The following is a 22,398-nucleotide window of genomic DNA, read 5'->3' on the forward strand; positions in this document are numbered from 1 at the left end:
TCATCCCAGCACTTTGGGAGGCCGAGGTGGGCGGATCACCTGAGGTTGGGAGTTTGAGGCCAGCCTGGCCAACATAAAGAAAACCCCTCTGTACTAAAAATACTGAAAGGGTGGCCTGCCCCTCCACACCTGTGGGTATTTCTCATCAGGTGGGACGAGAGACTGAGAAAAGAAATAAGACACAGAGACAAAGTATAGAGAAAAAAAAGTGGGCCCAGGGGACTGGCATTCCGCGTATGGAGGACTCGCACCAGCACCAGTCTCTGAGTTTTCTTAATATTTATTGATTATTATTTTTAATATTTTAGTAAGAGGAATGTGGCAGGAGAGCAGGGTGATAGCAGGATGTCTGGATGTGTATGTAGGCAAGATTTATGTTTCTCTCCACCCAGACATCTCGGTGGAGTAAAGAATAACAAAGCAGCATTGCTGCCAACATGTCCCGCCTCCTGCCACACAGGGGTTTTTCTCCCGTCTCAGAATTGAACAGATGTACAATCGAGTTTTATACCAAGACATTCCATTCCCTGGGGCAGGCAAGAGACAGAGGCCTTCCTCTCATTTCAACTGGAAGAGGCTTTCCTCTTTTACTAATCCTCCTCAGCACAGACCCTTCACGAGTGTCAGGCTAGGGGACGGTCAGGCCTTCTCATCCCACGAGGCCATATTTCAGACTATCACATGGGAAATAACCTTGGACAATACCTGGCTGTCCAGGGCAGAGGTCCCTGCGGCTCTCCGCAGTGCATTGTGCCCCTGGTTTATCAAGACTGGAGAATGGCGATGACTTTTACCAAGCATACTGCCTGTAAACATTTTGTTAACAAGGCACATCCTGCACAGCCCTAGATCCCTTAAACCTTGATTCCATACAACACATGTTTCTGTGAGCTCAAGGTTGGGGCAAAGTTACAGATGAACAGCATCTCGGGCAAAGCAATTGTTCAGGGTACAGGTCAAAATGGAGTTTCTGATGTCTTCCTTTTCTACACAGACACAATAACAGTCCGATCTCTCTTTCTTTTCCCTATGTATCCCCCTTGTGTTTTTTTCAAAATCGCCATCGTCATTATGGCCCGTTTGTGCTGGTTGTTGTCTTTTTGGAGTTGTTGGGTACACCTGCAGACTAAAACAGAACAGGCATACAAGGATTAATACAAAATTTACAATAGTGGAACTTTTGATAGTTTTAACCCAAGTGATGGGATTAAGGTCTGTGAGGCCATGAGCAGCTTTTACAATTGTCTCAGTTTTTGGTACCAAATGTAAATGGGCTTTTGACGCCTTAAAAAATTTGTTTTTTAATTTTGAAATATTTAAAGTAAGATTATTTTTTCTTTTTTGTAGATGGCATTTAACCGTGTCCCAGTGATGTTCAGACTCATCATAGGCTCGGGGTGTAATACAAAAATTTGACGTATTTCAGTCACAGTGTAACTGCAAAAGATGTTTCAAGCTCATGAGCCTATCTCTCATTTAAATGACAGCTTGTCTTAGATGATTAATTTGGTTTGCCAATTTTTGATCTATTTGGGTCTGAGAATTCCACTATCTTGAGGAATTCTTTTGTCAGTTATTTACGTATTTAGCAGTTTGAACAGAGGAGTGTAAAGCAATTCCAGCAACCGCAGCAGTAGCTGTGACTGCAGTAAGACCCATAATCCCTGTCATTAAAGTAAAAATGAATCTTTTGGATCTTGTGAGAACTTTTTTAAATACTTTTGTTAAAATGTGGACGGATGGGGAAACCTCTCATGGTCAGTCTACGGACACAGGGATCCACACGCCCTTTCTTGCCCTCACTAGTAGAATACAATGCTGCCAATTAAAAGTTGAATCAATGCAAGTAAATAATCTAAAATTTTCACAGGTTATAGCTTGGGAATCTAGTTTAATAACTATGTTTTTTACAACTAGTATATAAGGGGGTTTTACACAACTTTGTAAAGGAATTGTTAGATTGGAATTTAGGTTGATAGTATAATATGGCTTGTAATTTTTTGTTTTTATAGCTTGATTTCCAGACCAAATTTTAATGTGGTGCGAAGCCACAGTAAGTTTTTATAATTTTGGATGTTTAGGACTAGTAACAGGACTAACTAACTTTGGTTGAGGTGATGAAATTCTCTTTTTACCACATTTTTATGGATAGGGTGGTTTTGACCTTTTATAAACCTGGTCTTCCCTTTTAGTTAAATCACTCTTATAGGTCGGATTAATGGGCCAGACAGATGGGGCCTGTGAACATGAGTCTGGCCCTTACAATTATAATATAATTGTCCTCAAGGGGCCCAGTTTATGATAGTTTTGAATTTGTTGTTTTGTAATACCACCGCAGTATCAGTCACACAGTTTTTCGAAACCAAGACTTTAGGCCTTTTGATTTTTGGGGAATTTCTTTGGGGCAAGGCTACCCTTTAGGCCTAAATTTTAATGATCTTTGATAAGAAGAGTCCTGTAAATTATTTATCTGTGGCTCAAGTGACATTTCACTTACCATGTGATAAGTAAATCTCCTGGTGCCACTGACAGTATGTATTTCTACCCACCAATTTTGGGTTGTAGGCATTAAGCATCCATTAAGCATTTCTAGGCAAGTAGCAGGATAATAATACCCAATGGAAATATTTATTTTTTTTTTTTTTTAGGTTGGGCAGGGCAACGATCATCTGTGGGGCCTGGTACCCATGCACTATTATTAACATATATCTTAATAGGATTATTTATCCATGTGACTGCCCGAATTAAGGGCAGGAAAGGCACATAGGCCCAGTAAGTATAATTAGCTGCAGCTGTTTCTGCAGACATGGGGAGACTTACCACCGTTGATACAATTATCAAACCTGTAAGCAGTATATTTTCTGGAGTTTGTGTTACCCTTGTTTTTTTTAGGCTTTTTTTTTTAGCTAACTGTGTCAGCTTCTTTAGTTGACCCCAGGTCGGCGGTTCCGCTTTTTTGGTGGATGGTAGCTTTATCTGTTTTTTTGATATTGCAATTTTGTTTACTTGGCAAGTTGATGATGCTTGATTGTGGGTTTTTCGTTTTTGCAGAGGGTTTTTTGTTTGTTTGTTTGTTTGTTTTTTGCAGCTTTGATGGGTTTATTGTAGATAAATGTCTAGTGGGTATTCATACAGGAAGCTGATTTTTTTCCAGCGAAACACAAGTAAAGCCTCTTCCCCATGTTATTAACTTTTTCATTTTTTATGTCTTATTTTTGTTGTTTTTTCACCAAATCAGTTTTGTTTTGTTTTGTTTTGTTTTCAGTAAAATGTTGTTTTGCAGAAGTAGTGGTCTGATTTTTGTCAATGTTTAAAAAATTTAAAGTATAGAGTGCTAGATTAAGTTTTATTTGGGGAGTGTTATATTCCTATTTTTTTTTTGTTTGTTTAATTAATTGGGCTTTGAGTGTTCTATTAGTTCTTTTAATTATAGCCTGTCCTTGGGAATTATAAGGGATTCCTGTTGTATGTGTAATTTTTCACTGATTTAGGAATTTTTGAAATGTTTTACTACAGTATGCTGGCCCATTATCTGTTTTAAATTTTTTTTGGAACTTCTATGATAGTAAAACAAGATAATAAATGTTTTTTAACATAGGAAGTACTTTGTTTTTTTGTCTAGCAGGTTGTTCATACAAAATGTGAATAAGTATCAACTGTCACATGGACAAATGACAGTTTTTCAAATGAAGGTACATGTGTGACATCCATTTGCCATAACGTATTAGGACATAGACCTCTGGGATTAACTCCTGCCTTTTGAGTGGGCAGGTGTAGGACTTGACACTGAGTGCAATATTGTACAATATTTTTTTGCCTGTTTCTATGTGGTATCAAATATATTTTTTAGTCCTGTTGTATTTACATGAGTTAAGCATGAAGTTCTTGTGCTTTTATGAAGGCAGATGATACTAGCATGTCAGCTTGGTTGTTTTAGTTAAAGGCCCTGGTAAATTAGTATGTCCTCGAATATCAATAATATAAAATGGGAAATTTCTTTTTTTACAGTTTGTTGTAACAAATTAGACAGCTGGTTTAACTGATCATCCATACTATATTTGATTAGGGCTGTCTCAATATCCTTTGTAGCCTGTACTACATATCAGAATCTGATACAGTGTTAATAGGCTGATTAAAATCTTGTAACACTGAAATGACAGCAACCAACTCTGCTCTTTCAGTTGAGTGACATTAAATTTCAATGACTCGTTCTTTTGGCTTGGTGTAAGCCACTTTTCCATTGCTAGAACCGTCAGTAAACACCATCAGAGCACTTTTTAAAGGTTTATGTCTGGTAATTTTATGTAAAACCCAAGTAGTCAATTTTAAAAACTGGAAGATTTTTGGTTTTGGGTAATGATTATCAATAATTTCCACAAAATTAGTAAGATCAATCTGTCAAGTACCAGAATTGATAAAGGCTTGTTTAACCTGTTCCTTGTTTAAAGGAACAATGATTTTATCTGGTCACTTCCATACAATTTTACTATCTATAATCTTGCCCGACCAATTAATGTAGCCATTTGATCTAAATACAATGTAAAAGTCTTAATTGTACTGTGAGGAAGGAATGACCACTCCACAAGATCTGTATTTTGAACAATAATGTCTGTTGGAGAATGTGTAGTAGCAAAAATCAAAAGTTGGAGTGGGGCTAAGTGATCTATTTTATTTACTTGTGCTGACATAATTTTTTTTTAACTAATTTAATTTTTTTAGTTGCCTCTGGAGTTAATGTTCTTTTACTATTTAATGTTGGATCCCCTTGCAAGATAGAGAACAAATTTGACATGGCATAAGTAGGGATGCCTGAGTTGGCCAAATCCAATTAATATCTCCTAGCAATTTTTGAAAGTCATTCAATGTTTTTAATGTGTTTTGTATTTTTATTTTTTATTTTTTTGTGGTTTAATTTTCCTTTCCTTTACCTGTATTTCCAAATAATGAAAGGGAGTAGGGGTCTGAATCTTATCAGATGCTATTGTCAGTCCTGTATTTGTAACCTCTGTCTGTAGAAATGTGTAACAGTCAATTAATTTGTCTTTTGTTTTTGTAGCACACAAAATATCATCAACATAATGAATGATATTACAGTCTGAAAACTTGCCTCTAACTGGTTGAAGAGCTTGAGCTAGAAAAGTCTGACAAATAGTCGGAATATTAAGCATTTCCTGAGGCAACACTTTTCACTGAATCCTGGTGGCTGGTTCTTTATTTTTTATGGCTGGTATAGTAAAAGCAAATTTTTCAAAATCCTATTTTGCCAGAGGAATGGTAAAAAAGCAAACCTTTAGATCAATTATAATTAAAGGCCAATCTTTGGGGATCATGGGCGAAGAGGGCAGTCCAGGTTGCAGAGCCCCCATGGGTTGAATGATGGCATTAACGGCTCTTAAGTCGGTCAGCATGCGCCTTCTGCCGGATATTTTTTGAATTACAAACACTGGAGAATTCTAAGGAGAGAAAAATAGGTGAAACATTTCCTTTTTAAAATAGTTTTTGACTATTTTATGTAGCGCCCCCAACTTTTTCTTAGGGAGCGACCACTGCATGACCCAGACAGGATGCTACAGGGTGAGTCTGAATTGTTCCCTCACCGTAGTGAACTGTAGGTTGGGCAATAATGGGCAACACTAGCCGAGTCGCAGTGAGCCTAGTTTCAGGTTCCCTCCCCCAGCACTCACTCAGCTGAGGAGGAGGTGGCCATTGTGGTTTTAGTCCCAGTGGCCCTGATGATTTTGGACCTTTTCCCCCCGATTTTAATGTTTTAGGATAGATTACCTCCTGTAATTGATTGTAGTCAACACTTTGTGTTGACTGAGCCATTACAGACTCTGCTACATATTTACAATGTGAACTTTCCATTCCTTTCTGGGATTCTGTTCCTGCCTCTTCTCTACAATCTATTTATTACAGAGCTTTCAGGGGCATCAGAAACTGAAACATTATCTTCTTCTATTTGAAACAGTTTTAAAGTTGCTTTAATAATGGCCCAATCATTCCATACTGTAAGTGGGATGATTTTACCTTTCCTACTTGTTTGTTTTAATTTTTTGCCAATTTTTTTCCCAGCCTTTTAGATCTAAAGTACCCTGTTCTAGAAACCATGGGCAGAATTGTTCTATTGTTTGAAATAGCATAATTAAATTTTTTGTAGAAGCTCTAACTCCCCCTCTTCTTAAGATAATTTTAATGAAGCTGAGATAAGAGGCATATTTACTTTCAGTTTGTCCCGTTGTTACCCTGGGCTCCTCCGAGTGCACAAGCTTACCGCAACGCTGACCGTGGACATATTTGGGAATCTCTGGTCGACTGTCCTCAATGCTTACATTCTTAGCATACCTTCACCCTAAAGGCCCCACGTTGGGCACCAGATGAAGGGGTGGCCTGCCCCTCCACACCTGTATTTCTTGTCAGGTGGGACGAAAGACTGAGAAAACAAATAAGACAGAGACAAAGTATAGAGAAAGAAGAGTGGGCCCAGGGGACCAGTGCTCAGCATACAGAGGACCCGCACCAGCATCAATCTCTGAGTTCCCTTAGTATTTATTGATTACTATTTTCACTATCTCAGCAAGACGAATGTGGCAGGAGAGCGGGGTGATAGTGGGGAGAAGGTCAGCTGTGAGCAAAGGAATCTCCGTCACAAATAAGTTCAAGGGAATGTACTATGCCTGGATGTGCACCTAGGCCAGATTTATGCTTCTCTCCACCCAAACATCTCAGTGGAGTAAAGAATAACAAAGCAGCTGCCAACATGTCTCACCTCCCACCACAGGGCAGTTTTTCTCCTATCTCACAATTGAACAAATGTACAACCGAGTTTTATACCGAGACATTCTGTTCCCAGGAGCAGGCAGGAGACAGAGGCCTTCCTCTTATTTCAACTGGAAGAGGCTTTCCTCTTTTACTAATCTTCCTCAGCACAGACCCTTCACGGTTGTCGGGCTGGGTGACAGTCAGGTCTTTCCCATCCCACAAGGCCATATTTCAGACTATCACATAGGGAGAAACCTTGGACAATACCTGGCTGTCCAGGGCAGAGGTCCCTGCGGCTTTCCACAGTGCATTGTGCCCCTGGTTTATCAAGACTGGAGAATGGCGATGACTTTTACCAAGCATACTGCCTGTAAACATTTTGTTAACAAGGCACATCCTGCACAGCCCTAGATCCCTTAAACTTTGATTCCATACAACACATGTTTCTGTGAGCTCAAGGCTGGGGCAAAGTTACAGATTAACAGCATCTCAGGACAAAACAATTGTTCAAGGTACAGTTCAAAATGAAGTTTCTTATGTCTTCCTTTTCTACATAGACACAATAACAGTCTGATCTCTCTTTCTTTTCCCTATAAATACGAAATTAGCTGGGCATGGTGGTGCATGCCTGTAATCCCAGCTACTCAGGAGGCTGAGGCCGGAGAATCACTTGAACCTGGGAGACGGAGGTTGTAGTGAGCTGAGATCGTGCCATTGCACTCCAGTCTGGGCAACAAGAGCAAAACTCCATCTCATAAAAATAAATAATAATAATGATTTGGGACCCGGTGTGGTGGCTCACACCTGTAATCCTAGCACTTTGGGAGGCCGAGAAAGGCAGATCACTTCAGTCCAGGAGTTCAAGACAAGCCTGGGCAACATGGCGAGACTCCGTCTCCACAGAATATACACAAATAGCTGGGTGTGACAACACACACCTGTAGTCCCAGTTACTTGAAAGGCTGAGGTGAAAGAATCCCTTGAGTCCAAGATATGGAGGTTGCAGGGAACCGAGATCACACCACTGCACTCTAGCCTGGGTGACAGAGCAAGACCTGTCTCAAAAACTAACAATAATTTAATGTGAACTCTGTTTCAACATAGTGTCGTTTATCCTAAGTGTTATTGTTAACATCTAGGTTTCACACCTTTTACTTCTAAATAATGCTGCAGTGATAAACTTTGTTTAAAGACCTCCTGCTCCTTCCTTCTTTGAATTATCTCCACAACATATATTTCCAGACATAGGATCAAAAAACACAGATATTTTCAATTTTTATTGGTGTTACCAAGTTGCTTCTCCCTCAGTTCTTTGGTTTCCCTGAAGCTCCAGCCATCTTTATTTTTAAAACGTGTTTTGTAAAATTTATTTTTTATTGTAATGATAATCTTCTTTATTGTAATGATTATCATTATATTAATCATGTAATGATAATCATTACATTAATCATGTAATGACAATAATTAGAAAAATTGCTAATAGTTACATATTAGTACCTATTACCTTAAATTTTACTTTTTAATTTCCTTTTATTGCTCATTTACTTATTAAGATCCCGATAATAGTACATTTTTATATATGTTACAAACATTTTATGCATTCTTTATCCTATTTTGTTAGTGTTACAAATTTGTATTGTATTTTTATACTTTTAGAGTTAAATCCATCCATTGTTACCTTTGCATTTTATTTTTCTTCTTTTTTAAAGATCTTGTTGCATACCAATGCTTTTGTATTTTAATTGTTAATATTCCATTACCTGTCAGCTCTTTTGATTTGGTTCATTAAAAATACATGCAACTCTTCTATCTGAAATTGATTTGTTATGAGGTAAATTATAAATCTAAATCATTCTCAGTAGTTCTGTCAAGTTTGCCCAGTTCCATATCTAAGTATTTATCTTGCAGAAGTACAAAGATGTGTGCACATGGATATTCATAGCAGAACAGTGTGAGATAGCCAAAAAAAAAAAAAAAAAAGGAGTTAGCTTAGAAGTAGATAACGGTTGAATAAATTAGAAAATACTATGAAATACTACGTAGCCATTAAAGGAAAAAGGAGATCTATATTTATATCCTAGAAAGATAAAGACACTATTTAGTGAAAAATGCAAATTTTGGTATAATAAATATAGGACAAACATGTTTGTATACATGCATGTAAATGCATAGAAAAGGGTCTGGTGGTTGGGAGGAGGGAGAAATTTCACTCTGTATTCTGCATATTTCCGTTTTGCTGGATTTCTAGAGAAGAATATGAAGTATAAGCCCAAATGCAAGGCATTTTCCCTTAAAGGCAAAGAACCTAAGAAAAGCCTTTAATTAGATTAACTTTTGAAGATAGAGGTGCTACAGCCAAATTTTTGTTTTACCATTAATTTAATGCCATGGTATATACATATTTTAAATCATATGTATCATATGTGTTTTTTCATTCGCATTTTTTGACTTGCATTTAGATGCTTCACATGCTTTTTAATGTTGGTGTCTTTGTGGGAGGCACATTTGAACTAACCCAACAGTTTCCAGAGCATGACATCTGTACTCACTTCTAAGCTGTTTGGGATATATTTTTAATTTAATTTTTTCATAGGTAATCCATTCACATGGTTCAAAACTTTTAAAAAAGGACAGGATGCAGTGACTCATGCCTATAATTCCAGCATATTGGGAGGTCAACATGGGTGGATCACGAGGTGAGGAGTTCAAGACCAGCCTGGCCAACACAGTGAAACCCCATCTGTACTAAAAATACAAAAACCAGCCAAGCGTGGTGATGCACACCTGTAATACCAGCTACTTGGGAGGCTGAGGCAGGAGAATTGCTTGAACCCGGGAGGTGGAGGTTGCAGTGAGCTGACATCACGCCATTGTACTCCAGCCTGGGTGACAGAGTGAGACTCCTTTAGAAAAAAATATATATGTATAAAATGTTACACAAAGAAAAATCTGTCCCACCCCTTCTCTTTTTCCCTGGTTTCCACTGCTCCTCAGCCCCAACTGGTAGCTTGTTATTGTTTTAGAGTTTCTTTTTGCATATACGAGAAAGTACACATACACAATCTTAATTTTCCTCCTTTTTAAAATATAAAAGGCAGATGCTATACCCACTGTTCTACAGCTTGCATGTTCTTTTCTTTTTTTGTTTGATGGATATATAGTGGTGATTTTTCCATATCAGTTTATTAAATGTCTTCATTCTTTTTTACAGCTGCAGAATAATCCATTGCATAATTGTACCATCATTTGTTTAGAGTTACAGCACATTTTAAATTCCATTGGGAATTTTACCCTGAGCCACAAGTACCCAGTTGCATTACGGTAGTATTTAACGGAGAGCTGGTATTTATACACTATTCTAAGTGCTTTAACCCTGCATTATCTCAGCTCATTTAATTGTCCAGCAGTCTTGGGAAGTAAGCATGATTATCATCCCAATTTTACAGTTGAGAAAAGAGAGGCATGCAGGAAGAAATAACTTGCCCGTCTCATTTTGAAATTAACTTTCTTAGATAAAATTGTGACCGCATTAATTTTGAAATGTTAGTTGTTTAGCATAGGTGAAGTCAGCAAACTTTTTCAGTAAAGGGCCTGGCAGAAAATTGACTTTGCCAGTTGCTGCAGCCATTCAACTCTGCCTTCTAGTGTGAAAGCAGTCACAGACATTACATAAATGAATGAGCATGGCTGAGTGCCAATAAAACTTTATTTACTAAAGCAGGTAGCTGGCCAGATTTGCTAGTCCCTGCAGTAATTCAGCAGCACCTTAGTCTTGAAGTGCCCTATGAAAGCATCTAGTCCCGTGGCTGTGGCCGAGCCAGCCCAGCCAGCCCATAGGCGTCTTCTTGTTGCTTTTCTTTTTGCCAACAGGCACCGGGATTTCGGCTCTTTAATTGACTTCTTTAAACCTGCTCCCATCTGTTATTTTGTTCCTGTTTCTGTTATCCTTATCCATGAGTCATTGGGTAGGAGGGCCGTTTAACATGCTCTGCCTTCTCTGTCCTTGAAAATAAATGCACATATTCTCCATACTGTTGGCCACAGGAAACTAAAAACAATACATGTGAAGATAGAGTCCAGAATTCAGGTGCTTTTTTTCCTTTTATTATTATTATTTTTTTTTGTTGTTGTTGAGACAGAGTCTCGCTCGGTGGCCCAGGCTGGAGTGCAGTGGTGTGATCTGGGCTCACTGCAAGGTCAGCCTCCTGGGTTCACACCATTCTCCTGGCTCAGCCTCCTGAGTAGCTGGGACTACAGGTGCCCGCCACCACACCTGGCTAATATTGTTGTATTTTTAGTAGAGACAGGGTTTCACCATGTTAGCCAGGATGGTCTCGATCTCCTGACCTTGTGATCTGCCCGCCTCAGCCTCCCAAAGTGCTGGGATTACAGGCTTGAGCCACTGCACCTGGCGCCCTCCACCTTTTTTTTTTTTTTTTTTTTTTTTTGAGACAGAGTCTCATTCTGTCCCTCAGGCTGGAGTGCAGTGGCACAATCTCGGCTCACTGCAACCTCCGCCTCCTGGGTTCAAGTAATTCTCATGCCTCAGCCTCCCTTGTAGCTGGGATTACAAGTGTACAATAACATGCCCACCTTTTTTTTTTTTTTTTTGGTATGTTTTAGTAGAGACGGGGTTTCACCATGTTGGCCAGGCTGGTCTCAAACTCCTGACCTCAAATGATCTCCCTGCCTCAGCCTCCCAAAGTGCTAGGATTACAGGCATGAGTGACCGTGCATGGTTTTAGGTGCCTTTTTGTATTGAGAACCTGGGGTTAGCACACATGTCCACCATTTTTCTTGATCAGTTTTGACCCACATGGAGCCAACGAGCTAAATATGGTTTCCCTTATCCACCTCATCTCTCACTGTGGATTTTTAATCAATCTGATCTAAACATGGAAAAGCAAATTTTACTTTCCACAGATGGGGAGGCTGTAGTGAAAACCAGAGAAGGTTCTCACCAAATGTGTGCAGCTCGGAAGAAAAAGGCTGCGGTCCTCATGTCCCTTTATTCATTTGGTGTCTCGGGGCTGTTGATGTTACAAGTCAGCTTCATTGCTTAATGTGATTGTGAGACTGCATATTTGCTTTGTGTGCATATTTTCAACTAGGTTAGTTTGTGAAATTAGTAATATTTCACCTGAAAGACTGAGAAATCAAAAACATTGCAGCTATAAAACTGGTATTTGGCCAGGCATGGTGGCCCACGCCTGTAATCCTAGAACTTTGGGAGGCTGAGGCAGGAGGAACCTGAAGTTAGGAGTTGGAGACCAACCTGACCAACATGGTGAAAGCCCGTCTCTACTGAAAATAAAAAATTAGCCAGGCATGGTGGCATGTGCCTGTAATCCTGGCTACTTTGGAGGCTGAGGCAGGAGAATTGCTTAAACTCAAAGAGGAGAGGGTTGCATGAGTTGAGATTGTGCCATTATACTCCAGCCTGGGCGATACAGTGAGACTCTGTCTCAAAAAAAAAAAAAAAAAAAAAAAAAAGTCAAAAAACTGGCATTTTGCTAGAGTCAACCTGTATAATTTTAACGAAACAAACCAGTATTTCTGTTTTTAATTTTCAGAGTTTGGCAGGAAGATCAGTATTCAAACACCGCAGCAAGTCACACAGTGTTAGTCCTTGTCACTCAGAAAGCCTCTCTGCAGCGCCAAGGCCTGATTGAGCCCGCGTCTCTTCTCTTACAGGCATGACAGCAAGCGCGGTGGCGGCTTTGATCCTCATGACGTCCTCCATCATGTCGGTCGTGGGGTCCCTGTACCTGGCCTACATTCTGTACTTTGTGCTGAAGGAGTTCTGCATCATCTGCGTCGTCACGTACATGCTGAACTTCCTTCTTCTCATTATCAACTACAAATGACTAGTTTACTTGAACGAGGCCTGGAAGCGGCAGCTGCAGCCCAAGCAGGACTGACGCCCGACAGACTCTGCCCTGACAGTCTCAAGCCCCTTTTCCATTCAGTTTATTTTGCAGCAGGTTTTTATATATTATATTATATATAGTATATATATAATATATATTGGAGCTATAAAACGGCATTTATCCGGGCATGGCGGCCCATGCCTGTAATCCCAGGACTTTGGGAGGCCGAGGTGGGTGGATCACCTGAGGTTAGGAGTGGGAGACCATCCTGGCCAACATGGCCGATATATTTTATATATAGTATATATTATATATAATATTTTATATATAGTACATATTACATATAGTAATATATTTTATATATTATGTAATATATGTTTATATAGTTTATATATTATATATTTATATATTATATATGTTTTATGTGTGTGTGTATATATATATTATATTTTTTCAAAGCATATTCTTCAAATCAGAACTGATGCACCATCCTTGCCTTACCGGAGCCCATGAAGAGAGGGAGGAGAGATTCCTTAAGGAAAGACTGTGCTCTGGGAGGGGATAGGTGGCGTCATTTCGGGGTGTAAAGCCATGGAATGCTGATTTGTAGGCAGAGTTGTTTAAGGAGGTCTTGTCACACTCAGTGGCATCCGTTATGATAAAGCCAATGGGCGTTTACACTCATCTGCCCATTTCTGTCAAGACCCTATGGCTGAGGTCAGAACGATGTCCTGGGAGAACCAGTTACCTCTAACCTTCCAGTTCAGACACTGCCAGCTTAACTATGTGGAAACTGGCTCACAGACCCTGCTAAGTGCTGCAGCATGACAGCGTTTCTATGAATTTGTTGGTACATGTGGGACTTTAGCTCATCTGAGGAGTCGAACAGCAGCTGTGAAAGTCTTCTACTCACTCCCTGTTGAGGCTGGCCCGGTTTGCTACACAAACACGGCGGCCCTAGGACCATGGGGCTATTTCTGCAGATGCCCTCTGGAACCAGCTGCTCTGAACATGGTGGGGGTGTTGGAGCAGCAGTTTCTCCAAAGTCCACACATAGTTAAGGCTCTGAAAACAGCGCGACGCACAGAAATGATTTCAGATGCTTTTCAGTAGCCACTTTCATGCCAACTCTTTATTTCCATACTAGAAAATCTTTTATTTCCACCTTGTGTTCCCTGCTAGCACAGATGACCATAAAACCCAGGCCAGAAATGTTCTGGTCTGCCATGAACAGTCCAAGAGGCACTTGTTCTGCTGCTGTAGGTCACCCTGACTCTGGGAGGAAGGGACACACAGGTGGTGTCAGTCTTGCTCGAGTAAACGGGCTGTTTTCCAAACACTGTGACTTGGCTATTGAGTAGGGATACCTGGTTTCATTGGCAATCTTCCAGTATCTCTCTCGCAAAAGGAACGCTGCACTTTTTGGTTGTCTCTGCCGAGTGAAGACCCCCTTTTTATTCCCCAGCACTCTCAGCGGTGCTAAACAAAACAAAACAAAACAAAAAAGACACAAAGCGATTCAGATGACTTCTGATGGGTCAAGTTAGAACCACACTGGAACCAAGGTAGGCACTACATAGAAATGTCTTGTTTTTTTTTCTTTTGAGATGATCTCACTGTCCCCCAGGCTGGAATGCGGAGACACAATCATAGCTCCCTGTGGCCTCAACCTCCTGGGCTCAGTCGATCCTCTTGCCTCAGCCTCTCAAGCACCACCATGCCCGGCTAATTTTTTTTTTTTAAGTAAAGACAAGATCTCATTATGTTTCCCAGGCTGGTCTCAAACTACTGGGCTCAAGCAATCTGCCCTCCTCAGCCTCCCCAAAGTGCTGGGATTATAAGCACGAGCTACCATGTTCAGCCAAATATCCTCTTATAGTTTCAGGATGCTTGCTGTGAAGTGACAATTTATGGGTTGAAATATTTAAATACCACTGCTCTGCTCAAACACCCGGGTTCCCTGGTGTGTTAATTCCTAATTTTCTACTCTGTTAGGGGAAATACCCAAAACAGTGGCTGGGTGTGGTGGCTCATGCCTGTAATCCCAGAGCTTTGGGAGGCTGAGGCAGGTGGATCACCTGAGGTCAGGAGGTCGAGACCAGCCTGTCCAACATGAGGAAACCCCATCTCTACTAAAAATACAAAAAACAGGCCAGGCGCATTGGCTCATGCCCATAATCCCAGCACTTTGGGAGGCCAAGGAAGTTGGATCACAAGATCAGGAGTTCAAGACAAGCCTGGACAATATGGTGAAACCTGGTTTCTACTAAAAATACAAAAATTATCCGGGCATGCTGGTGGGCGCCTGTAGTCCCAGCTACTCAGGAGGTTGAGGCAGGAGAATTGCTTGAACCCAGGAGGCAGAGGTTGCAGTGAGCTGAGATTGTGACTGCACTCCAGCCTGGGCGACAGAGTGAGACTCCTTCCCCCCCCCCAAAAAAAAAAACACCAAAAGTTTATCTTTTAATTGCAAAATAAGGTTTACATGCTGGGTACCCAGCTGTCTGGTAACTGGGTCGGCAGAGAGCTGGGGGTATCTGGGACAGTTACCCTTCAAAACACTTGGGCCTTTCTGAAGAGATAGCGCCGAGTGGGAGCCAGGGTCCTGACCAACCACAGGTGCCTATGTGGGACCTACTGGTGGAGCTCAAAGCCTTCTGGGGCCAACATCCAGCATGGCAGCACCCACCACCAGTGGTCATTAGGCCTGAGCTGAGCCTGGAGGGGAGCACAGCTGGCATCGAGCTATCAGGACTGTGCTCTCAGGACACTCTCCGTCCCCGGTGAGACCACCAGTAAATGGAAATGTTAAATGGAAAGGAGGCCTTCCCCACCAAAAGGTTCAAGACTGTTTCTTCCATGAGTGAACACAGGCACCGCCAAGTACTTTGTCAAATGCAGCCCTTACAACACCCACAAGGTGGCGGCATTATCCCCACTGGACAGGCTTATGATAGGCTTACGTGACTTGCCCATCGTGATGCAGCTCATTTTATTCTTTTTAAGACCGAGTCTCAGCCCACCATGGTGGCTCATGCCTGTAATCCTACCACTTTGGGAGGCCGAGGCGGGCGGATCACCTGAGGTTGGGAGTTCAAGCACAGCCTGTCCAACATGGAGAAACCCCGTCTCTACTAAAAATACAAAATTAGCCGGGTGTGGTGGCGCATGCCTGTAATGCCAGTTAATTGGGAGGCTGAGGCAGGAGAATTGCTTGAACCCGGGAGGTGGAGGTTGCAGTGAGCTGAGATAGCGCCACTGCACTCCAGCCTGGGAAACAAGAGCAAAACTACATCTCAAAAAAAAAAAAAAAAAAAAAAAAAAAAAGTCTCACTCTATCATCCAAGCTGGAGTACAGGGTGTGATCTTAGCTCATTGCAACTTCCGTCTCCCAGATTCAATCGATTCTCATGCCTCAGTCTCCCAAGTGACTGGTACTACAGGCATGCGCCACCACGCCTGGTTAATTTTGTATTTTTAGTAGAGACGGGGTTTCTCCATATTGGCCAGGCTGGTCTCAAACTCCTGACTTCAGGTGATCTGCCCACCTCGGCCTCTCAAAGTGCTGGGATTACAGGCGTGAGCCACCGCGCCCAGCCCGCAGACCATTTCTTATCGCATAAAGCCTCACGCCTCTCCACAAAACTGCCATCACGGATGTCCCCAGAAACCATTTATTGCAGGTGCCACGCAGAGGAGAGCTTCCTGTTCTCCTTTTCCCTTTCCCTCTTCCTTCTCACCTCATCTTGTTCATTCATTCATCCCTTTTCCACTCTCACTTTTAAGCTTTAACCTTTCAAAGGCCTGTCTTCCCCTGTAAGTAATATAATTCCCACCATTACCATATCCTTCTCCAACCCACCAAACTGCCATCCTGAGTTTACAGTAAGTCCATAAACTAAGAAGAAATGGGACACATTCATTGCGAACATGGCAGCCCCTCATCTGTCCCCATGTGAGAACACAGATCTTATTCTCTTTGAAGACCAATTTTGTTTTTTAAAGGCAGGTCTCACTCTGTTGCCCAGGCTCTCGCGCAGTGGTGCAATCACAGCTCACTGCAGCCTCCAACTCCTGTGCTCAGGTGATTCGCCTGCCTCAGCTTCCCAAGCAGCTGGGACTACAGGCACACACCACCACGCCTAGCTAATTTGCTTTTGTAGAGATGGGGTCTTGCTATGCTGAACAGGCTGGTTTTGAACTCCTGGTCTCAAGCGATCCTCCCAGCTTGGCCTCCCAAAGTTTTGGGATTATAGGCATAAGCCACCATGCCCAGCCTAAAGACTTTTAAATGCTGCCTCATTCAAGATGCGTTGAAACTCACCTGTATTCACCTTTGCAAGTGAGTAATGTACAACAGCCTGAAATACCTTAAGCTTCTCAGGCTTTGTACCCTACTATGGAATAATGAGTGTTTCCCAAAAGTAAATCCATAATGAGGTCCCTTTTTTCCTTCCTCCTTGGCTATGAAATAGACAAGAACAAGGCAAGCTAGCCATTTCCGTCTCACCATAGCTGACTCTCCTGTCTGCTTTTTGACCACATTTGGGAGGAGGCGGGGGCCTGACTGCTTTCCTGCTTCCTAAGCACAACTTACTTTTCCTACGAAATTCTCAACGCAACCTACATGGATTAAACCAGCTTCCCCACTGTTTCCAATATTCTTACAATTGAAATGGCCAGCATTGGCAAGGCAACCTGAAAAAATAAGGACGGGTACCTTATCCCATGAGCCAAACTGCCACTTACACTGTTCAGTCATGAAATCGGCAAAATTCCAGATGAGCTCTCCAACCACGTACTTTCTGCGTTTTTGATCCAGAACCACATGGTACTGCTCTAGCAGACTCTTCTGGTACTCTTCAGTGAACATCAGAGGCGGGTCCTGGCATTCAACGCAAAGAGAATAAGAGTCAGAACTGGCAGAATTGTAAAGTTAGATAAAAATAAAGATCCACTTGATGGTGACCAAAATATCTGTCCTCGCAGAGGGCTATAGTGACTGCAGGACTCACTGATGCTGCGGTAAAGACAGCCAGGGAATGATGTAACCCAGAATAAAAAAGGAGGTTTAAAGAAAAAGATAACCTTAATGAGCAACTGCTTTATTTATGAATGTAATTTGATACTCACTTTACATTACTTTTCTGCCTCTATCTGCTGGTACAATCTTAAAGCTAACCTACACTACCGGTAAAAATATGCCTTTGGGCCAGTTGCAGTGGTTCATACCTGTCATCCCAGCACTTTGGGAAGCTGAGGTAGGCGGACTGCTTGAGCCCAGGAGTTCAAGACCAGCCTGGGCAACACATCAAGACCCCATCTCTATGAAAAATACAAAAATTAGCCAAGCCTGGTGGCACACATCTGTGGTCCCAGCTACTTGGGAGGCTGAGGTGGGAGGACTGCTTGAGCCCTGGAGATCGAAGTGGCAGTGAGCTGTGTTCACACCACTGCACTCCAGCTTAGGTGACACAGTGAGACCTTGTCTCTAATATATATATGTATATTAATTAAATTAAATTAAACTAAACTAAACCAGGCTGGGCATGGTAGCTCAGGTCTCTAATCTCAGCACTTTTGGAGGTCGAGGCAGGAGGATCACTTGAGCCCGGAGTTCAAGACTAGTCTAGGCAACACAGTGAGACCCAGTCTCTACAAAAAGCCTAAATATTAGCCAGGCGTGGTGGCGCACGCTTGTGGTTCCAGCTACTTTGGGGGCTAAGGAGGGAGGATCGCTTGAGCTCAGGAGGGTGAGCAGTGAGCTGTGACTATGCCACTGCACTCCAGCCTGGGCAACAGAGTGAGGCTGTCTCAAAAACATTGTTTTTAATTAAACTAAATCAATTCAGTTATCCTAGTCATATATCAAGACTTCAATAGCCATGTGTAGCTAGTGTGTACCATTTCAGACAGTGCAAATGTAGAACATTTCCATCATTGCAAGAGTTTTTTTTTTGTTGTTGTTGTTTTGAAACAAGGTCTCACTCTGTCACCCAGGTGGGAGTACAGTGGTGCAATCATGGCTGCCTCACCTACTGGGCTCAATCTTCCCACCTCAGCCTCCCAAGTAGCTTGAACTACAAGCACTCACAACCATGCCCAACTAATTTTAAACTTTTTGTAGAGATGGGGTCTGTGTTACACAGACTGGTCTCAAACTCCTGGGTTCAAGAGATCCTCTGACCTTGGCCTCCCAAAGTGCTAGCATTCCAGGTGCGAGCCACCAGGCCCAGCACTGCAGAGGTTCTATCAGCACTGACCTAGACCCTCTCAAGAGTTTCTTAAGAGTTTAGAGCTGGGACTTGGCATGGTGGCTCATGCCTGTAATCCCAGCACTTTGGGAGGCCAAGGCGGGTGGATCACTTGAGGTCAGGAGTTCAAGACCAGCCTGACCAACATGGTGAAACATCATCTCTACTGAAAATACAAAATTAGGTAGGCATGGTGGTGCATGCCTGTAATCCCAGCTACTCGGGAGGCTGAGGCACGAGGATCACTTGAACCTAGGAGGTGGAGGTATGTGAGCCAAGATTGCACCACCGCACTCCAGCCTGGGCGACAACAGCTAAACTATGTCAAAAAAAAAAAAAAAAAATTCAGAGCTGTTTACCTTTTCTAAAAGGATGAGCATGGCATTCTATAAGCATGATAAATTTAAGGGAGCAAACAAAACAGCAGAGTCCACTGTGGGTGGCTAGTCCCTGTGTGTCAACGGGAGTCCCAGGAGCTGTGACAAACAAGTGTGAGCTGGCTGGGGAGGGTACGAGGGGCTGGACGGGGTTCAGGAATCCACATGAAAAAAATAACCTCACAAGACAAACCAACATATCTTTGGTGAGGAGGACAAAAAAATGAGATGGATTAAAAACATGGGGACAGGCTGGGCATGGTGGCTTATGCCTGGATTCCCAGTACTTTGGGAGTCCAAGGCAGGAGAATCACATGAGGCCAGGAGTTCCAGACCAGCCTGATAGCGAGAGTCCATCTTTACAAAAAAAATTAAAAATAGGCTGCCCATTGTGGTGATTCCTGTAGTCCCAGCTACTCAGGAGGCTGAGGCAGGGGAATCGCTTCAGCCCAGGAGTTCAAGGCTGTAGTGAGCTATGATGGCACCACTGCATCCCAGCCTGAGCAACACAACAAGACCCTGCAAAAAAAAAAAAAAAAAAAAAAAAAAGGAAAAGGTTAACGCAGTGGATCACGCCTATAATCCCAGCACTTTTGGAGGCCAAGGTGGGAAGATCAATTGAGTCCAGGAGTTCGAGACCAGCCCAGACAACACAGCAAGACCCTATCTCTAAAACAATAAAGATGAAAAAAAGGATCCTTTAGTTGGTGATTATGTTGCCAACATGGGAATTCCAGGTAGAAGAAACAGCTCAAGCAAGAGCGAGAGAGCAAACGAGGGCGGTGGAAACAGATCAGTGGCCGGGAGTGAGGGGAGAAGAGGATGAAAACCCAGGAGAGAGCAGAGGACACTGAGTGTCCTGACCAGGGTTTAGGGCTTTGTCCTGTGGGCCTGGGGGAGCCGATGACAGGACTCCCAAAATTGTCACCTGTGGCTGGCGCAGAGGCTCACACCTGTAATCTCAGCCCTTTGGGAGGCTGAGGCAGGAGATCACTTGAGCCCAGGAATCAAAACCAGCCTGGGCAACACAGCAAGACCCCGTCTCTACAAAAGTAAAAAAAATTAGCCAGGCATGTTGGCATGTGCCTATGGTCCCAGCTACTCAGGAGGCTGAGGTGGGAGGATCACTTGAGCCCAGGAGGTTAAGGCTGCAGTGAGCAGTGATTGCACCACCACACTCTAGCCTTAGTGACAGAGAGACCCAGTCTCAAAAACAAATACAAATCTGGATTTGCTAGAAAGACTACTTGGGCACAGGTGATAGGAGGCTGTCTGGAAACAAAGCCGGTAAGGAGGCCACCTCTGAGGACCAAGCAAAGGGGGCCAAGGCCTGGCTGCTGGCAGGAGAGAACGTGGGCAGGGCAGAGGGAGGAGAGCCCAAAGCTGAAGTGAGGGGAGCAGTGCAGTGGGCGCAGGGCAGGCCGGGGGAGGTGAGTGACATCTCTGCCTCGAGAGAACACACAAACAGAAAGCTCAACACCGCTTACCTGGTGAAACCCAACAATCGCTTCCGCTCCATACTCGCTCTGAATAATGGGCTTCTGATACGTCTTATACCAGCTCTCAAACTGGGTGGTAAGCTGCCGCTGAATCAACTCCAGGTGCCCGAAGTCATTATACCAAGAGTAGTAGCTGTTCACACAGATCACGTCCACATACGGAGCCTAGGACCAGAGCGGCAGAGCCCATTTAGCACCCACAAGACAGCATGACAGCACTCACACACTGTGGGGGCTTCTCTGACAGAGAAGGTAAGAAGGGGATGTAATCCCAGCACTCTGGGATGCTGAGGCAGGAGGATGGCTTGAGGCCAGGAGTTCGAGACCAGCCTGGGCAACACAGCAAGACCCCAGCTCTACAAAAAATAGTAGTAAGAAAATTAGCAGGGCACGGTGGCTCATGCCTGTAATTCCCGCACATTGGGAGGCCAAGGTGGGAGGATCACTTGATCCCAGGAGTTCGAGACCAGCCTGGGCAACATCACAAGTCCCCATTTCTACTAAAAACAAAAACAAAACAAACAAAAAAAACACCTAGAATGGGAAGAGCTGTCTCCTGGGGCTGAGAACATGCAAGTACACCAATTTAGATCCTGAAATTACCCTGCTCCATAGGCAGGAAACATGGTCACATAGTGGCCCAAAGGAGGCAGGCCTGTCACTCCACGTTGATGCTCACGACATGCGCAGCTGGGAAGGGCTGTGAGAGGCACAGCAGCTGCCAACGCACAGTCCTCAGCCAAAGCCCAGGGCCCCCGCCACTGGAACTGTGTCCTCTCCAGGCAGCACTCCCATCACCGGGCTTCCCCTCACCTTGCCCTGGAGAAGCGTTCCCACCCGAGGGGCCGATGAAGTCATTCTCACAGAGAATCTTTTGTTTTATTTTGGAGACATAGTCTCGCTCTGTCGCCCAAGCTAGAATGTTAGTGGTGCGATCTCAGCTCACTGCAACCTCTGCCTCCCGTGATCAGGTGCTTCTTGTGCCTCAGCCTCCCAAGTAGCTAGGATTACAGGTGCGCACCACCACGCCTGGCTAGTTTTTTGTATTTTTGGTAGAAACGAGGTTTCACCAGTTGGCTGGGCTGGTCTTGAACTCCTGACCTCAAGTGATCTGCCTGCCTCAGCCTCCCAAAGTGCTGCGATGATAGACGTAAGCCACCATGCCCGGCTGTCACAGAGAATCTTGAGGCAGCTTTCACGAGGCAGCACTGTGGGCTGTAGAGGACTTGCAAGAGTCCATCCTAGGAGCAGGGCAGGGAAGACTGAGTAGGACCACCCCCAGCTTCAGCAAAGCAGTGCTCACGGCTGAGCAGCAGAGGCTTCTGTGTCCAACTGGCTAGTTTCTAATGTGTCCTGAACACACTTCTTTCTAGCAAAAATGCTGGCTGGGTGCGGTGGTTCACACCTGTAATCCCAGCACTTTGGGAGGCCGAGGTGTTGGATCCTGAGGTCAGGAGTTTGAGATCAGCCTGGCTAACATGGCAAAACCCCATCTCTACTAAAAAATACAAAAATTAGCCAGGTGTGGTGTTGTCCACTGTAATCCCATCTACTCAGGAGGCTGAGGCAGAATTGCTTGAACCCGGGAGGAGGAGGTTGCAGTGAGCTGAGATTGCGCCATTTCACTCAAGCCTGGGCA

General features: G+C 43.3%; 2 protein-coding genes across 7 annotated transcripts in view; one reads left to right on the forward strand and one right to left on the reverse strand.

Annotated features, from left to right (window-relative positions):
* Positions 1 to 22,398, forward strand: part of VKORC1L1 (vitamin K epoxide reductase complex subunit 1 like 1) — a 166,576-nt gene that overhangs the window by 122,982 nt on the left and 21,196 nt on the right. The window contains exon 3 of one of the 3 annotated variants that reach the window (XM_050783604.1): positions 12,454 to 12,739. The exons of the other annotated variants lie outside the window; for them this stretch is intronic. Within the exon in view, the coding sequence (XP_050639561.1) occupies positions 12,454 to 12,626 (173 nt within the window). The 3' untranslated portion in view covers positions 12,627 to 12,739. Of the gene's footprint in view, positions 1 to 12,453; positions 12,740 to 22,398 lie in introns of those variants that run through there. 3 annotated transcript variants of the gene reach the window in all.
* The window catches only part of GUSB (glucuronidase beta), a 72,310-nt gene that overhangs the window by 38,609 nt on the left and 11,303 nt on the right, over positions 1 to 22,398 (reverse strand). The window lies entirely within an intron of this gene.

Source organism: Macaca thibetana, chromosome 3 (genome assembly GCF_024542745.1).
Source record: "Macaca thibetana thibetana isolate TM-01 chromosome 3, ASM2454274v1, whole genome shotgun sequence".
Classification (NCBI taxonomy): Eukaryota; Metazoa; Chordata; class Mammalia; order Primates; family Cercopithecidae; genus Macaca; species Macaca thibetana.